The sequence below is a fragment of the Bemisia tabaci genome, chromosome 2 (genome assembly GCF_918797505.1).
Source record: "Bemisia tabaci chromosome 2, PGI_BMITA_v3".
NCBI lineage: Eukaryota > Metazoa > Arthropoda > Insecta > Hemiptera > Aleyrodidae > Bemisia > Bemisia tabaci.
The window spans coordinates 168,261-186,984 of record NC_092794.1 but is presented as its reverse complement, the minus strand read 5'-3'; the positions used below and the strand labels follow the sequence as shown (position 1 = coordinate 186,984).

The 18,724-nt window shown below is 38.4% G+C and overlaps 1 protein-coding gene across 1 annotated transcript; it reads right to left on the bottom strand.

Annotated features, from left to right (window-relative positions):
- Positions 1-1,951: 1,951 nt before the first annotated feature.
- LOC140223956 (retinal guanylyl cyclase 1-like) lies at positions 1,952-13,868 on the bottom strand. The gene is made up of 2 exons (XM_072296484.1): positions 12,088-13,868; positions 1,952-2,233 (listed from the first exon to the last, which is right to left on the bottom strand). The coding sequence occupies exons 1-2, from the start codon at positions 12,292-12,294 to the stop codon at positions 1,985-1,987; spliced, it is 456 nt and encodes a 151-aa protein (XP_072152585.1). The 5' UTR covers positions 12,295-13,868; the 3' UTR covers positions 1,952-1,984.
- Between the last annotated feature and the right edge of the window lie 4,856 nt (positions 13,869-18,724).

Genomic DNA, 18,724 nt, shown 5'->3' with positions numbered 1-18,724 from the left:
AAAATTTTAGGGGGGCCAAAAAGTAGCTCCCTTTGACCTAGAGACATCCCCCAAGTTTCAAATCTTTACCTCAATTAGGTAAAAGGTAGAGGGGGGGGAGAGACTTTTGGATCACCCTGTATATACAGGGTGTTTCAGACCACCCGTAACAGGCCTTTTTCTCGGTTGGTTTAGGTCGTACGAAGTCGGAGACCGCGGGGTTGAATAGGGAATCGACCCCAAGGAATTCGAATTTTGTGGTCCCGAAACCCCCCCTCCCCCCTTTGGGGGGTAAAAGGGGGGTCTTGATGCTAAAAGTCACGGTTCCCGACCGAATTGCGGATCGATCGCATCAGAATTGAAAAGCACGGAAAATTTCACGTGGAATTGACCCCTAAAAATCCAAAATCGGACCATCCAAGGCCCAAAAATGATCCCCTAAAGAGGGGGACAGTACCCCCCTCCATAATTTCTCTTTGGTCTCAAAATTGACGTAAATTTTCCAGAAAAAGACGGTTTCCCAGGTAATCGACCTCGAGAAATCCAAATTTTATGGTCCCGAAGCTCCTCTAGCCCCCTTGGGGAGTAAACGGGGGGGCCCAATTTTAAAAATCGGGGCTCCTTTCCGAATCGCAAATTTATTGCATTCAAATTGAGGAGCAGAACACATTTACATCTTAAGTGACTCCTGAGAGTTCTAATAGACCCCCCTGAACGGCAGAAAGTAATCCCCTGAGGAAGGGGGCCTCACCCCCGCCAAAAATTTCTCAGGATTCCTCTTTGGTCGCAAAATTGACTTCGATTCTCCAGAAAAAGACAATTTCCCATGTAATCGAACCCGAGGACTCTAAATTCCATGTTCCTTGAGCTTCTTGGGGTCGATTACATGGGAAATTGTCTTTTTCTGGAGAATCGAAGTCAATTTTGCGACCAAAGAGGAATCCTGAGAAATTTTTGGCGGGGGTGAGGCCCCCTTCCTCAGGGGATTACTTTCTGCCGTTCAGGGGGGTCTATTAGAACTCTCAGGAGTCACTTAAGATGTAAATGTGTTCTGCTCCTCAATTTGAATGCAATAAATTTGCGATTCGGAAAGGAGCCCCGATTTTTAAAATTGGGCCCCCCCGTTTACTCCCCAAGGGGGGCTAGAGGAGCTTCGGGACCATAAAATTTGGATTTCTCGAGGTCGATTACCTGGGAAACCGTCTTTTTCTGGAGAATTTACGTCAATTTTGAGACCAAAGAGAAATTATGGAGGGGGGTACTGTCCCCCTCTTTAGGGGATCATTTTTGGGCCTTGGATGGTCCGATTTTGGATTTTTAGGGGTCAATTCCACGTGAAATTTTCCGTGCTTTTCAATTCTGATGCGATCGATCCGCAATTCGGTCGGGAACCGTGACTTTTAGCATCAAGACCCCCCTTTTACCCCCCAAAGGGGGGTGAAGGGGTTTCGGGACCACAAAATTCGAATTCCTTGGGGTCGATTCCCTATTCAACCCCGCGGTCTCCGACTTCGTACGACCTAAACCAACCGAGAAAAAGGCCTGGTACGGGTGGTCTGAAACACCCTGTATATATATATATATAACTCTTTAGCCTAACTAGCTCTCCACAATATGAGGAGCTGACTGATTAAAAAAAATGTTGAATTCAATAAGTTTGACCTGTCCAAACCAAAGGTCAAAGTACAAATTAGGTTTCAAGTACCTACCTATCAAAATCGTCCGGATATTACCCAACCGACCCTACATTTCCTAATTGTGCATCTTATGTTGATCAAGATTAAGTTTGGTTCACCGTAAAATTCTAAATAAAAATTTGGAGGAAAGTTGGACCTTAAATTAAACCTTATTTGAAAACACCCACCTATAATTTGCATGGGATCGTAAAACACTAGGATCCAAGTCTAGAAAAAAAAAATATTTCAACGAAAACTGAAATGATAATGACAGTAACTTAAATAATATGGTTCCATCAAGATACATATATCTTATACTAGTATTTTGGTTAGTAAGATACCCGCAGAACGAAAGGCTTAATACCATTCCTTTGAGGAAGCCCTGAGACAACCATGTAGGCATCTCCGATGGTTTCAACCTTATAGACATCGTATTTCCGAATCTTGGAATCAAAGAGTTTGTAGAGAGTATTGAGCATGTTGACCACTTCCATCGGAGAACTCAGCGCTGAAAGCTGCGTGAAGCCTACTACGTCACTGAAGTAGATCGTCACCGACTCGAAGTTTTCCGCTGGAACCTAAATGATCAGAGTACTAAAAATCACTGGTTTTCAAAAATATTAAATTTTCATTGTAAAATAGCCGAATTATAAGCAATCGTTTTATCGAGAAGACTTTAGCGATAAATTTGATAACAGTTTTGAAACTTCTGGCTCTATCTGGCGAGCAAAACACTGCACCTAATACAATTGCAAAAATACGTTGCCAATTGCGGCGACATTCTTTCTAATGTTTTTTCTCGCTTTAATAAAATAAACGTTTCTGTTCAACATAGCAATTTTCTTGAACATTAGAGTCTGTTTTTGGCAGATATTGCCAAAGAATTCATGATCAGTACTGATTTTCTAACGCAAGTTGTTCTTTTGCTCCAAAATCGCGGGGTTGGCGACGCGTAACCGATCGGACATTTTCGGCCTTTGAAGTCTTTTACCTATTATTAAATACCATCATAATTTATCATATTTTTTGTAACAAGGATAAGTTCAGGGACATCATTCCTGTTGGTTTAACTATCAATTTGGATTTCAATCGTTTTGCCTTAAGTCGTTTATAACCCGCACGGCGAAACGACTACCTATTCCTCTTATCGTGAAATCAAAAATCTCGTTTGAAAAAAAAAGTTTTACTAGAATTTGAGTGTCCTGTCACGGTCGTCTCAGTTATTTTGTTGTCTCAGTTACCAGTCTCAGATGTCTCAGTCTCAGTTATTGTTAAGATGCGGCGTGGAAGAAAATAATCACACAATGTATGGTACATTTATATTTTCAATAATTATCGTGTAAGTAGAAATGAGAAATAGGCGGAATAAGTTGTGAAATTTGAAGAAAAATATTATAATTGAATGTGAAGCTGAAAGAATGGAAGACTATAGAGGACTGCTGAGGTACCTAAAGGAATAGTGTTGGTAAACGAGTTGGAGTGCAGTGGTTAAGAATTCAGATCCTAATTGATCGAATATGCCACAGAGGAAAGTTCAAAAAATTATTAAAAATCACGTAGTGGCGATAATTATTTATTGAAAGCAACCCATAGTACCTATTGGCGATTGGATTTTCGTGTAAAGTCTTTTACAGGTACATTTTGAACTATCTAGTTATTTTGAATTGAACTTTTTGTAAAACTGATCTTGTCTGTAAATGATACTTTGACGGGAATAACACGTATCGTTTCGGTATCATTTACTTGAAATCAGTGAAGCAATGGGCCTGATGCAAACTTTTGCTAGAGCAGAATGAGGAGTTGTTTCCTATGGATAATGCCTCAAAAATCATGATGAGCGCATCGGCAAAATCTGAAATGCACTTACAAATTCACAATCTGCGTAAGAAATTTGCGTTATTTTGAGCTTCCCGCTTCAAAAACGATACTACTGCACAGGTGAACATTTTGTTAGAGGAGTCGCTCCATCGTCGGCAATATTCATCATGGCCGACGCTTGCGCAGTTCCTCGCGTAATTCGAGGAGAGTTCAAGGTCAATTAAGGTGGGCGAGGAAAATATGAACGTAAACACGCCGATTGTTATCTGGTTTAATCCTGTTCAGGTGTTATCTCGTCCCATCACACGTGTTTTGGCGGACTGGCGTCGGCCATGATGAGTATTGCCGCCAATGGAACGACTCCTCTAACAAGATTTTCACCTGTACCGTAGTATCGTTTTCGAAGCGGGAAGCTCAAAAAACCGCAAATTTTTTACGTAGATTGTGAAATTATGAGTGCATTTCAGACTTTGCCGATGCGCTCATCGTGATTTTTGAGGCATTATCTGTAAGAAACAACTCTTAGTTGTGCATTATCTGCTATTTCTCGTTGAAATTTTTTCAACTGCCATTGTTTGCGAGTAACGGAATTTCGAATGAAAATGTAAGTAAAATATCCACTATTTTCAAATGAAATTAGGGAAGGTTACCATACTGCCGGGTAACGAGCGCTGCTGCAAAGCGCGGGAAAACGTCACGTAGGTAGAGCGCGGGAATGGAGTTCGATTTACCATCCTGATGGGTCATGTTACCGTGATCTGTGTTTGGTAAAGTTCTTATGATTAATATAGTTCTTATGAAAAGCCGTATATACATGTGCCGTTTTTTTATCACACAGTATGGTAAATCTAAATCAATTCGTGGTTGTGTACCTTATATTTTTTCCGTGTTCCTGAACCATACGGTCATTCTGAACAGTGACGTCCGATTCGAATTTTTTGGATAACACTTTTTTCTGGTAGGTACCAAATATTATAAGAATCCATCAATAAACACCATATTACGGACACAGAGGCCTGCGATGGTTTAAGAGATTGAATTTAGGGGCCCTTTCATATCAAGCCTGGCTGGTCTAGTAGTAAAGTACTAAACTTCGGATCTCAACTCCATCCCGAGGTTTGGGTTCTAATCCCGCCCAAGACAGCGCGGATCTCAAGGTAAGTAACAATTCTTCGAATCTCCTCCTGCTCTACAAACGCAAATGCACAATCGGAAGAAGATTAGTACAAAAAAACGTCTCATAGAGCGCGCGCATTAGGTTATATTTTGCTATTGCAAAAATCGCAAAATGAGATTGCTAGCTTTGGTATCAATAATTTTGCAAATCGGCAATTTTATTCGGCTAATTTTGCATTGCTAATATGTGGATAAACTAGCAAATTTATATTGCGAAAATCGCATTTTTATACTTTGATTTCCCAGCAAAAATTTGTTTTGTTATTTTATCACCCACATTGCAAGTCCCGTTTTTAGCAAAATGAAATTTCTTTTTTACCTACCCTCGTATTAGAGCAATGTTTTTTTTCCGCGAAGGAAAATAAGAGGATAACTAACAAAAAGAGAAGAAAAAATACGAAGAAGGAAAAGGCATTCAAGTTTCCTTGAAACTTTAAGTTTAACTTCCTGTTTCTCAGAACCGTATTGAATAACAAACAGAGAGAGTAGTTGTACTTTAACCTTCACGAACATGAAGAAGCGTGCACCCACACTGCAACAATTTTAAAAGGCCGGGAATGATTATTCTAGAAGAATCGAAATCATGATCCAGAACATAGACATTTGAAGTCTGATGTGAAAATTCTTGTTGAGAAAAAAAAAATTGACCTCCGGCCAATTTATGCGCGACGCAAGCGCCGCGTGCCGACGCCTCGCGCCGGCATGTGGGGGGGGGGGGGCTTCGCCCCCCCCCACCATGGTGCGAGGATCGCACAACACTTCCTCGCTTTTGCCGGCGCAGAGCGCCGGCATAGACACTCATACTGGAGTACTTAGAAAAATACTGCCAATTTCACAAAATCATAAGGTTTGATAGGAATTTTGATCGCAGGATAATAGTTATGAAATTTTTATTCAAACCACTGAACTTTATTGTAAATGTCTTCGTGAATGTGATGAATTCATACAGGGTTATCCAAAAGTCACTGACCACCCCTGTAACTTTTTTCCAAATTGAGATAGAAGTTTGAAACTTTGGCAATGTTCCTCGGTGTAAAGTAGCGACTTTTTGGTCCACCCAAAATTTTGGGGGGGCGGCCCCCCCTAAGGGGGGCGGGGGCTAACTTTTTTTTCAATTAGCAACCCCCCCTTTGTGATATCTCATTTGAAAGATAATAAAAAAGGACAATTTTTGGCGCAAACCGCAGGTCAAAGTGTTGATTTTTGACAAAATGGCGGCCGGTCAAAGTTCAAAATGGCGGAAATTTGGCATCTCCGTTTTTTATCGGCGGATTGGTTTGAAACTCAGAATCTTAGGGTTTTTTGGGGCGAGTAAAATGATTCTGGCATCGGTTTTCCAGAATAGTCAGTCCTTTTCAAAATGGCGGCCTAGAGAGAGAAGTGGATATTTAGGCTGCTTATCGTTGGATTTGCATGAAACTTGGTATCCGGGGGTATTTCGGCACGAGAAGAACGAATCTTTCATTGGATATCTGAAATTCTGACGAATTTCACAATGGCGGCGGAAAAGTGGCGAGAAGTCAGTTTCATGGCTGTTTACCAATGGATTTGCATGAAATGCGATACCGATTATTTAGTATTTCAAGAATTAATGAAAGATTCCTTTTATCCAGCCAAAAACCACCAGGATATCGAATTTCATGCAAATCCATCGATAAACAGCCGTAAAACTGATTTCTCGCCACTTTTCCGCCGCCATTTTGGAATTCGTCAGAATTTCAGATATTCAATGAAAGATTTGTTCTTCTTGTGCCGAAATACCCCCGGATACCAAGTTTCATGCAAATCCAACGATAAGCAGCCTAAATATCCACTTCTCTCTCTAGGCCGCCATTTTGAAAAGGACTGACTATTCTGGAAAACCGATGCCAGAATCATTTTACTCGCCCCAAAAAACCCTAAGATTCTGAGTTTCAAACCAATCCGCCGATAAAAAACGGAGATGCCAAATTTCCGCCATTTTGAACTTTGACCGGCCGCCATTTTGTCAAAAATCAACAAAACCTGCGGTTTTCGCCGAAAATTTTCTTTTTTTATTATCTTTCGAATGAGGTATCACAAAGGGGGGTTGCCATTTGAAAAAAAAGTTAGCCTCCGCCCCCCTTAGGGGGGCCGCCCCCCAAAATTTTGGATGGACCAAAAAGTCGCTACTTTAGACCGAGGAACATTGCCAAAGTTTCAAACTTTTCTCTCAATATGGAAAAAAGTTACAGGGGTTGTCAGTGACTTTTGGATAACCCTGTATATTCGGACTCGACTTGTCGATATTATGATGCATCTTCAATTAAATTTGTAGGTAATTGATTAATGATGCCTCCTATTAAAGACGGCGATCCGTAAAAATCTTAGCTTTTTTACGATTCATTAGGATCCATTAGATTCATTGACATCATACTTCAGATACGATTATATATTATAATCTCTCCTTAAGCACGGTCAAAAGCCATCAAAAATTTACTTTAATGGGTAGAATGACTATTCGCAAATTTAACGATTATCGCTGAAGGTCATTCCGACAAATTTCACGATCATCGGGGAGTGATGCACCGATGCCCTCCATTTTCAGTAAAACACATGCAACATGTGCAAAGGGCAGAGGGAAGGTCCGTTTGGCCGCCGGATTCGGCTCCGCGTTAGTGGGAAATTCTCGGAAGTGGACATCGGGGATGTTGCGGAAATGGCTCGGGTAGGCTGTTACGCTGTGAGACAAAATACATTGATGTGATTTACGACGAGCATGATTTCCGGAAAGGCGGAGACTGGAAATTTCCGGTCGTGGCGGAGGAGTACTGTGATTTGACACCGGGGGTTGCTCTCGGTATCACGCTAGATTTTCAAGACCATTCAAATCCTAGGTTTTGAAGTTAAAAAATCAAGATACATACATGAAGTCGCTTTTATAGCGCCACCTCGCGCTCTGCGACGCCCAATCGCTATTGCCCCCTGTCCTCCCACAGATCATCAAGCAATTGGCAACTTCTGATCTCCTCCTCCACCTCTTGTCGCCAACCTTTCACAGGACGTCCACGCCGTCGCCTTCCGGGAGGAACCCAATCGAAGACCTGCTTGGGCAACCGATCATCTGCCATCCTTCGCACATGTCCATACCAGACCAACTGCTTGGACCTGATATCGTGCACGATGTCCTTCTCCACACCAATTATCTCGCGTACCCTTTCATTGCGGATACGTTCTCTTCTCGATATCCCAGCAGACCTTCGCCAAAAGTCCATCTCAGTTGCCCTAAGCATGTCTTCAGTTCTTTTCTTGAGTTGCCAGACCTCACTCCCGTAAGTTACGATACTCTTTACGATGACGTTGTAAATTTTCCTTTTGGTCTCCTTGGAGATACTCTGGTCCCAGAGAACCTCATTTAGCATCACGATAGCTTTTCTGCCTTGCACATTCCGATCTTTAATAGCACGATCCAAATTTCCGTCCTTAGTTAACAAAACTCCTAGATATTTATACTCTTCACAGTCCAAAATCTTCCGGCCATCCTCCAGTTCAATGCTTTGCTGATCTAAAAAATCAAGATGCCCATTATATTTGTCAACAAAATAACTGTTATTTACGGAGAAATTCATTTATTTCTGTCCTTTTGAGAATCACTCATATGCTTGGCGTCAACAAGAAATTAAATAAATAAAGAAGTAAAGAAGGAGAAGAAGAGGAAAATATCTGCGTTGTTGTAAATGGGTCAGCACTGTGCATTTGAAATTTTTATTTTTAAATGATGGGGTTCTCATAAAGGGGACTTTAAAACTTAAGTAGGTAGATGAAAGCCAGGAGTTTATTTCATTGCAACAGTTCAGTTTCATCTGACAATGTATTTCTTCACGCTAAACAATCGCATTTTTTTTCTTCCTTACTTTTCCTGTCCTAATAAATGAAAGATCCCTCGCAGATAGAATTAGAAAGGGTCAAATAAAATGCATGCTTATGCTAAGAGCCGAGGAAGAATTGAAAAATGTGAAGACAATCATACTTTTCAGCATGTCACCCACCAAGTTGACAGATGAAGAAAATTGAATAACTCCGCTGTTACGTATAGTGTATTCAGTATTCAGTATTCAATATCAATTTTCCGGGTTCCTTTGATTTATGGACGTGACAATGAAGTGGATTTAAAAAAAATAACATTTATTCTGTATTTTCGAAAGGAATCTACGAGTGCAAAATCGTTGATATTTCAAAATTTGACTCATTTTTGTCCAGAGAAATTTTGGGTCGGCGGGCCTGATGGGGCCGATCTTTCCGCTCCCACCAGTTAAGTAGGTATCGATACTCATAAAAGCTCATCATTTCTTACTGTGATTGGAGAATTTGAACCTTTTGGCCTTGTTTTCCCTGTAAAATAGGATTAATCCTACACCTATTTACCTTCTAAGCAACTTAAGAGAGTGTAAAGAAAAGGAAGTGCAGCTATATACAATAATATATTGAAACGTCACGCGTGTGCTTATGTAACCTGAGTAAAATACAAACGTATAAAAGCGGGGGAGGGGGTGGGGGCGGCGGTTCACCGCCTGAAAAATTTTACATTATCGGCGTCGTTTTCCCTCGTTTCAAAGCGCGCTCTGATTCATGACATCGATTGCTGTTTTGCCAAAATATTTTGCAGGAACATTGAAAATTCTGGAAGAAAATTCGTATAAAACTTTCGGGCTTAAAATTTTCAGGCGGCGCCCTCCCCCCCCACCCCCGTGAACTGATGAAAAACACATCCCCCGGTAACACTTAGCGATGAATTAAATAGTAGTGCTACGAATGTCAACCCGTAGACGGCCTCTTTGCAGCTTTTCTAAGAGGACTTGATCAATTATTGAGAATTGGTCCAAATGGAACTTTAATCGTGAATAACTCGGGAGCGAAAAGTCGGATTGATCTCCGGTTTGCGCGAAAATTCTTGTTTTTTTTATCCTCTTTCAAACGATGTGTCACGAAAAGTGTAGGCAAATAAGTAGAAGAGCCTGCAAAAATTCCGGGTAGCAATGTTTTTGTTGATTCCTGTGTAATTTTTGACGCTGATTCCGAATTTCAACTCTGCACCAAAATATTTCGACCGGATAATTGCCAATAAATTTGGCAAAAATGGCCAACAATCGACCTTTTTTCGGATTATGGTCTGTAACTTGCCTGAAGTAGATCTGACGATAAAATTAGTTATTTTCAGAAACAAAGCTCGTTAATTTCCTATAAAAAGTTTCTTTACATTTTTTTGCTTAGGACAATGTCAAGCGCGCTGGCAGGCACCGAGCTTTGAAAAATGAGCGAAAATTGCGTTTTTCGCGGTTTTTGCCCGATGTCTCCTTTTTCAATCGTCTGACGAGTAATTTCTGGACAAATTAAGAGAAAATGATAAAATGTACACTAAGTGAAATGAATTGATGTAAATTTTAAGGAACCCAACATACTACAGTATGCGCAATTTTCGCCCATTTTTCAAAAGTCGGAGCCCACCAGCGCGCTTGATTTTGCCTTGAGCAAAAAAAAGTATAGGAATTTGTGTATAGGAAATTTAACGAGCTTTATTTTTGAACGTACCTAATTTTATCGTCAGAACAGTTTTTGGCAAGTTACAAGCCATAATCCGGAAAAAGGCCGATTTTTGGCCATTAATGCCAAATTTGGCAACGTTTCGGTCCGAAGTTTTTGGTGCAAAGTTGAAATTCGGAATCAGCGTCAAAAATTACATAAGAATCAACGAAAACATTGCTACCCGGGATTTTTGCAGACTATGGCCCCTTTTTTGCCTTATTTGCCTGGACTAACACCAAAAGAGGAATTTTTAAGCATGTTGCCCAAGTAGCATTTTTCAACGTAAAAATTGATATAATGTATCAATTTATAGGTATAAAGTTGTAAAAAATATTGCAATAATATAGCTATAAAGTAGCAATTCTCAGTCAACATTTGGACGATTTTTCCCGATTTCGTCAGGTCAGATCGATAAAAAAAATCTATACTTCATAGCAATGTCATTGCTATTTGTGGCGGTGCCAAATGGTTTTAGGAAAATTGAGGAATTTATCAGTCTACCCTAATTTTTACAACGTTTCAGAATCCATTCGAAAATCCGATCTTGCCGGAATTGACAGGAAATTCATGATTCAATCATCCAGCACCCTTTAAATTCTTCTGTCCGAGGCGGGATTAGAACGCGCAACCTTCGGATTACTGCCGTGCGCCGCCTTTACCGTTTGAGCTAGCCAGGCTACCTGTCGGGTACCTCACTTTTCACACATTATATAGCTCCGACATGAAACGAAACCCTTACCGGCGCATTTGCATGAAATAAAAAATTCAAAGAATTAAAAGTAACAAAAACAGAAACGAAATAAAAGGAGGAAAGAAAGGCATGAAAGAAGTAGAATTAAATTTCCCAGAACTTGGTTAAAAGCATAGACGATATTTATTTTGATTGACTGGAAATTCAAACCTTTTAAAAAAGCATTGAAATTTTTAAAGTTTCAGATTTATCGAGTTTGAGCTATTTCGAGAAGACTAAATTGAGGAAAAATGGTTGTTTCATCAAATTGTTGCGATACATTCCTGCATTCATGCTAGAGATTTGAAAACAAGTTACGGAAAGGAACACGCGGGAGTTTTTCATCATACTTAATAGCAAGATTATTGCGATAATTTTTGCGCCTTGCAATTAGCAGATTGGCAACAGGTGACACAACCAATAATCGGAATTTATTGCTACATCATAGCAACAATATAGCAATAATTTCCGCGCCTTCAAATGAGGGAGTAGGCAATACGCATGGCAAATATATTATAGCAACATTCCTACGATTTTATGTCCATCTATTGGTATCCTTGCTACTTGGGTGGCAGCGGTATTTAAAATTTCTATGAAATAAGAGTCACCTTTATACCGTACATTACATTTATTTTAGTTAAATTTGTACACACGCTCGAGTCTCGAGTGACAGATATGCTGCGATCTAGTGAGCTAAATATGTACTTTCGATGGCATGTGTTAAGTTGGTTTAACTCTGATTATCAGTAGCATTTGTTTTCATTTCTCTGTCGGTCTTGGTCTTAGATTAATCCTGATTTGCTTTGTTATGTACTTCGTCACTTGTCTTTTATATTTACCTGTAATATATGCGTTAGTATGTTATAATTTGAAAATGGAGTTTGTGTGCTCAATGCATTATTTATTATTGTAATTATGTGTTTGTCGTAGTGTGTAATTTTAGTAGTGCTCTTGAAGATGAGGTAATCCCGAAAGGCCTCGAGCGTATGTACAAATTTAACCAAAATAAATGGAATGTACGGTTTAAAGGGGTGACTCTTTATTTGATAGAAAAGAGGAATTATTGTGAAAATAACAGATGACTTATCAATTTCTGACCAACATTTCTATTTACATAAAAAATATTTCGTGTATCTCGGAATTTTTATTTTAGGAACAGAGGCGTACCTGTCGTTTCTGGCGCAGCTGCGTTACGACAGCTGGCGGTAGCATTTGAAAAAGAAGTCGGTCGCTTTTGCGCTTCTCGCAGCGGAGCTCAAGGGTGCGGCTCACGAGGGTTCCTGCAAAGTGCTGGATGGTCGAAGTGGCGTGCTGCACCAATAGGATAATAACCGGTGAAATGAAGAGCACCAGACAGAGCACTGCCACAGACATTGCCTGCACATTCCACGTTTTATCTTTGTTCGTTGTTAATGTGTCCCTGCGCAAGAGAAAACGACCTCCCGTCACTCAAGAGTTAGGTATAATCCCACCACAAGCATTTTCATGTAAGGATGAACCGCCAAGCTGAACGTATAAACATTAGTCTCCCGAAATGAAGTGATACACCACAAAATAGACGGCATGTACCTACCTAAGGAGGTGTGTGAAAAGACAGTCAAAAATTCCCAAACGCATCATCGAATTTTGAAAGCTTGATGTGATTAAGTAGCTCTATTTGTACTGGTCCCGATTTCCCATAAAAACGCCGTAGGTATTGCGACTTTGCCATTTTTTCAAGTGAAAACTTTTAAAAATTCATAACTAGGTACTCGGCATCTCAACCGAATTTAATGAAATAGTTTTAAAATGCTCCTCTTAAATACACCTTTCTAACGATTTATAGCTAGGTACTTGGTTCTTTCTGGCAATGGGTAACACTTCCAAAATCTGAACAAAAATCAGTCAAAATTGTTATTTCAGCCTTTCATCTTTTTAACGAGCACAAGATCATCCCAGGGAAACTTCCTGTTTCCACGATACAACCGCTCAAAGTTATGGTCGAAGGCGGTTTATTCTATCGGAAACTACAGACAAGACTGCACGGCGTTCCATTAATCGTGCAGAAGGGCGGCTCTCTTATGATCCATTTATTACAAGGAATAGTCAGATATCTGAATTAGACGGATTTTTTAACACAGACTTCTGGGTTACGACATAGCCATCATTTAAAGTGAAAATCTTTCAAAATTCATAACTCCGCTGCATTTTACTCAAATTCGATGAACTTTTTTTTTTAAAAAAAATTTACTCTTAAATAAAGGTTTCCAGTGGTGTGTAGATCAATGAGTCCACTCTGCACTGGGTGGCGCTTTCAAGGTTTGGACGGATCATTAGAAAATTCCTCCAAAGAACCTTTTAATTCTCTGTAATTGTATACGAAATCAGGCAAATCCTTTCTCGGATATTCATGCAATAAAATCTTGACACTTATTCTATGCTCATTTTTGGTCGAATTAAAATAAGGAGACAAGAAGGGAGTCTAAAGGTCCTCTATACCTACATGCATGCAACTGATAATAGAGGAGGAAGGGTCAAGCACAACTTGGCATTCAGTAAAAGTAAGGTGAAGCGCTACTTTTTCAGAAACTTTCAATCGTAAACAGCGCGGAGCACTCAGGTATTCCCGGAGTGGGTCCTTCTCCTGTTTCTTTTTTTATTTTGAGGATCGTGCCCACATATCCCACATACCCTACATAGGTCACATGACTTGAGGACAAGGTTGAGCACTGCTTGACCTGTTGTCAATCTTCGGAACGCGCAGAGATGGTCGGCGCTTAGCGTCACGCTAAGTAGAATGTGGGTCGTAAGCTGAACGCCAAGACGAAACAGTCCACACAATTGATTGATTTAGTGACATCGTCATTCGATATACAATGGAAGTCAGTGGCTCAACCCCTCCCACCCTCCAAAAAAAAAGAAATAAAAAATACATAAACTCATTTACACATTCCATGTGAGTTAATTGTGGTAATTCATCAGAAGTTAGTCAGTTAGGTGACTATGGACGTAAATAAATTACGGACTGAAACACGAATAATTTCGATTGCATGAAACACATAGATTCTTTTGTTGGCGCGTACACGTGGTATACCGCCTTTGCGATCGTTTCGACCCCCTACTCAATACAATAACCGCGTCCCTTAGTTCCTTACCGGAAAGTGACTGGCGCGAACTTTTGAGATTTTCCAAAGCTTGTAAAAAGTTTACTAATTCGTCAATAATTATGATTTAAATTTTTTCGTCATCCTGGGGCTCCCTAGTTTATGTGCAATGAATACCAAGAGTCTACGTTACTTGGTTTTTTTTTGAAAAAACCTAAGAATGCTCCGCGCTAATTTAAAATATGCATATATATGCAGAAGCAAACACACTGATTCGAGAATGGCTGAGCAGTTCAGCACTCTTCGAATGAGAATTTCACTCCTCCGTTTTGTTTAAAACGTTGCTTTGACAGATCTCTACACCCCTGTAATGCTTTTCAAAATTTGGTACCACTGCTGCGATAGGCAGGGCCAGCCAGGGCAGCCGTAAGTGCAATCCCTAGTAGCATGATTCACTTTCCCCTTCCTAACAAACGTATAAGGAATTAATACCGGTTATATAAGCACCATTTTAACTAAAGTTTATGTATCGTGTGTATAAGTTTTATATAAAATGCCCATGAAAATAATTATTCATATTTTCAGAAGATAACGTTTATATAAAATTCATATAATTGAGGAAGGGTTTTTATAAATTTTCTTTACACGCATAGTATCCTTTTGCTTAATTTGCTTAATATAACTGTTATATAAATGACCTGAATGACTTTAACGTAAACCTATCTCATTTTCATGAATGATGATGGTGATCTCATTTCAATGAACACCCTCGACTCTCAGACTGCGTGGGATAGGTATTATTAGAGGTATTAGTGGCTCCGAGACGAGTTAAAAGGGGATATTTCGGCACACAATCCGAGGAGCCCTGTTACCTCAGTTGGTAGCGTGTCTGGCTCATAACCCTGCCCAGTTAGACAGCAATATTTTAAAAATATTTTAAAAATATTGAAATTTAATATATTTTTAAAATGTTTTTCATGTATTTTTAAAATATTTTCAAAAATACTTTTGAAATACAATCAATGAATATTTTTAAAACATTTTAAAAATATATTAAAAATATAAAAAATTAAAATTTTTAAAATAATATCTTATAATATTTTTAAAGTATATCATAATTATTTTTGTTAATATTTTAAACATATTATTAAATATTATTTTAAAAATTTTAATTTTTTTTAAAATGTTTAAATTAATATTATAAAAATTTAAAAGAAAAAAGGAAATGAAAATAATAATAAATAAATAACATAAATACATCGACATAAATTCAAACTAGAAAAAGGCCCAAATAATAAAAACTGAAAAAAGACGCAATTATAAAGTTAAAAAAAATAGAGAGAGAGAGAGTTAAAAAAATGAGAGTTAAAAAAAAATAGAGAGAGTTAGAAAAAATGATAGTTAAAAAACATGATAGTTAAAAAAAAAGAGAGAGCTAAAAAAATGACAGAGAGTTAAAAAAAGTGAAAATGAAAAAATTACATCATTAAATAAAAAGCAATAGATAAATAAATAATAAATAATAAAGTCTGGTAAAATATCATAAGAATCCGTCAATAAACAAACATATTACGGACTCAGAGGCCTGCGATAGTTAAGAGATTGAATTTAGGGGCCCACCCATATCAAGCCTGGCTGGTCTGGTGGTAAAGTACTGGACTTCGGATTGCAACTCCATCCCGAGGTGTGGGTTCTAATCCCGACTAAGACGCCGCGGATTTAAGGTAAGTCACAACTCTACGATGATCCACCACCTGGTAGTATCGCATATGAAAACTTGCACACTTCATAACTAGAGTGCGCTACCAGCCAGGGAGAAAAATGAAAATTCATGGTATACACTGTTTGAATTTGGTTATATAACTTTTATACTAAGGGTTACATAAAAAGCGTATTGATAATGTAAACTTTTAACTAAAAAACTTTACATCCATTACATAAACAATGAATATTCTTTAGCTTGTGGTTATTTACGGTTTATACTTTTAAAAACAAATTTTTTATATAATTCTGCTACTAGGGATCTGTGATGAGCCTTGAGACTCATTAGACCATTTGCTAAACGTAGCTTATACAGGAATCCACTTACCCCTCTCTTCCCCACGCGCCTGATTGCACTGCGTCGGCGTCTCGAGGAACAATGGCCTTGAGTCCCGGCGCGGCCGAGACCCTTACCCTATTACTTGCGCTTGATTGACCCTCTTCACCGTCACGCTAGGATTCATCCAATTAAAAAAAAAAAAAAATTGTCTCGCGTGTATTTAGCAATGTTTTTCTTACTCTCCGTTAAAATACGAATTAAAAGAGATCTCATTCATAAAAATTGGCCGAATAGAAGAAAAGTTACAGTATTCGAAATTCGAAAAAATCAAATAAACTTCTCCACACAAGAAATAAAATGAAGGGAAAAAGAAATGTATAAATTACAATTAAATATAATTGACCTCAGAATTTGACGAGCAATTCAATTATATAACGGAGAAAAAATTGGGAGAAATTACAAAAAAATTCGCCTCTTGTAAGGGGCTTCTTCGTACACTGAAAAAAAGGATTGCTGATTCACCGATTTAGGGTGGAGCAAAATTTGCTTCACTTCGTAAAGCTTTCTTATCCGTGCACGGTGTTGAATCAAGTGAACGACTAGCACGAATTGCTACACCGATTTGCTACATCTGCGCGCCTTCAAGCAGTTAATCTTGCATCGAGTGGCTTGGAAGTGTAACTGCTTTTTTGGTATTGGTACTATGCAAACAGTAAAAATAGTTCAATAGTTAGGCTGAAATAGCGGAATTCACGGAAAAATAGTGAAATTTACGGAAGAATAACTAAAAAGGTAACAGACGTAGCTTTTCAGAGAGCACAATCACCTACACGCGTGTGTGTAAGTTAGTTGAAATTTGTGTAGCGATTTTACCTGCATGGTTTGCACGTTCGTTTTTTAGCTACAACATGCCATGAAATACCCGCGTGCACGGCAATTTCAGCAATATTTTTTTTCAGTGTAGGAATTTTGACCTGAAGACAAGGGTCGAATAGCAGCAGTACTCCATACAATACACCGTGAGCCTGAACGAGTTCAACATTTTTTATAAGTTCAAATCGAAAATTCTTTATATTTTTAACTACAGTGTCTTTTGAGTCGTTCAAGCCAAAAGAAAAATTAATCTGCAAAGATGATAAGTTACATAAAACTTAATGTATGTTAAGCTTGTTTCATTTCTCCATTATGCTCATTCTCTCTTCTTTATATGAGCAAATTGAAAATGATACAAAAATTTGTCAGGTAATATTATTAGGGACCCAATGCAGAGTTATCGTTGAGTTAGGAGTTTATCTCCTTAGGATCCTAGGTGCTTTAATGCACCTGTTACTTTTAAATGTTTAAAAATCAAGTTGGTACAACTGGGATACCGGGTTTTTATTTCACTTAACATAATAGCCCCTTCCTCTTATAACCATCAGAGCTTTAAGATCTAAATTCTTCTCAAAAAAGTCTTATGAGACAGTTTTTACTCTTGGAATCTTTCTCTCAAAAGTCTGAAGCCTCAAAGATAATGGAAAATTTTTGACCATTGCTGGAAGGATCTAGGTATTCAAATTCTCGTTTAAGGATTTCTAGCTAATGTCAATCACACGTACATTACCTGGGCACGACGTCAACGATTGTCGACGTCGTGCTCAGGAAAGGAACGTAGAAATGGACTCTGAGCATGGTGTCAACGATCACTGTCCCTGGTAAAACTGGCAAGTGTTAGGTCAGTGAATTTTCCACTGAGGTCAGTGCAATTTGCTCTGAGGTCAGTTCAGATTTCTCTGACGTAAGTGTTAAAGCACTTACCCAAGAAGTCAGCATTGAGGTAAGAGGCACTGACGTCAGGAGAAACACTTACCTAAGTGCATAGATATCTGTGGGGTAAGCGGGACTGAGGTCAGGACTTGGTTCAGAGGGTAAGTCTCTGACATCAGTCTTAAGCGAACCGTACTCACTCCCAAAAAGTGGATATGGCTCCCCCTTCCCCCACCCTATTTCATTTTCGTGGGAGAATATTTCCTCGGGATACGGGGACCACAAACTTTATCTTTCAGGGAGGCATATTTTGTAAGAGGTGGGATTTTCTAAGAGGGAAGGAAAACTTGTTTAGGTAGCCCTACTCTTGAATAATTTGTTTTACCCTCTTCGTTTATGATGGCACTTAAATAACTAAAACACACAAAAAAAAAATGAGATCGGTAAAAATATTATCACTGCTATAATATGTATTTCGATGCATTTATTTAAGCATTATTATTTTTTTAACTTAAGAGTTTTTTTTAAAAAAAATGTTTTACATTTGGTTTTAATTTTTTTCAGTTTTAACTCTTTAAAATGTTTCAGTCTTAATTTTTTAAAAATTTTCCTAATTTATTTTTAATTCTTTTCCAACTTTTTTACTTCTTTACTTTCAATTTTTGTACCTGCTAATTTATATTTTTTGTATCATTTCAACTTTAATTATTTTTTTTACATCCTTAGCTATAATTTTGAATTTTAATGCGTTCCAATTTTTTTTGTTTTCAATGAAACATACCTTATAAAACTATATTTACATGTTGATTGATTAAAAAAGAATGATAAAAACAATTAAGTATCGGATTCAAATTCAAAGACAAAATCATCATTTGCTGGCAAAATTACTCCAATGAGGCCATGAAATGGCATAATTACGCCCCTAGCACATACA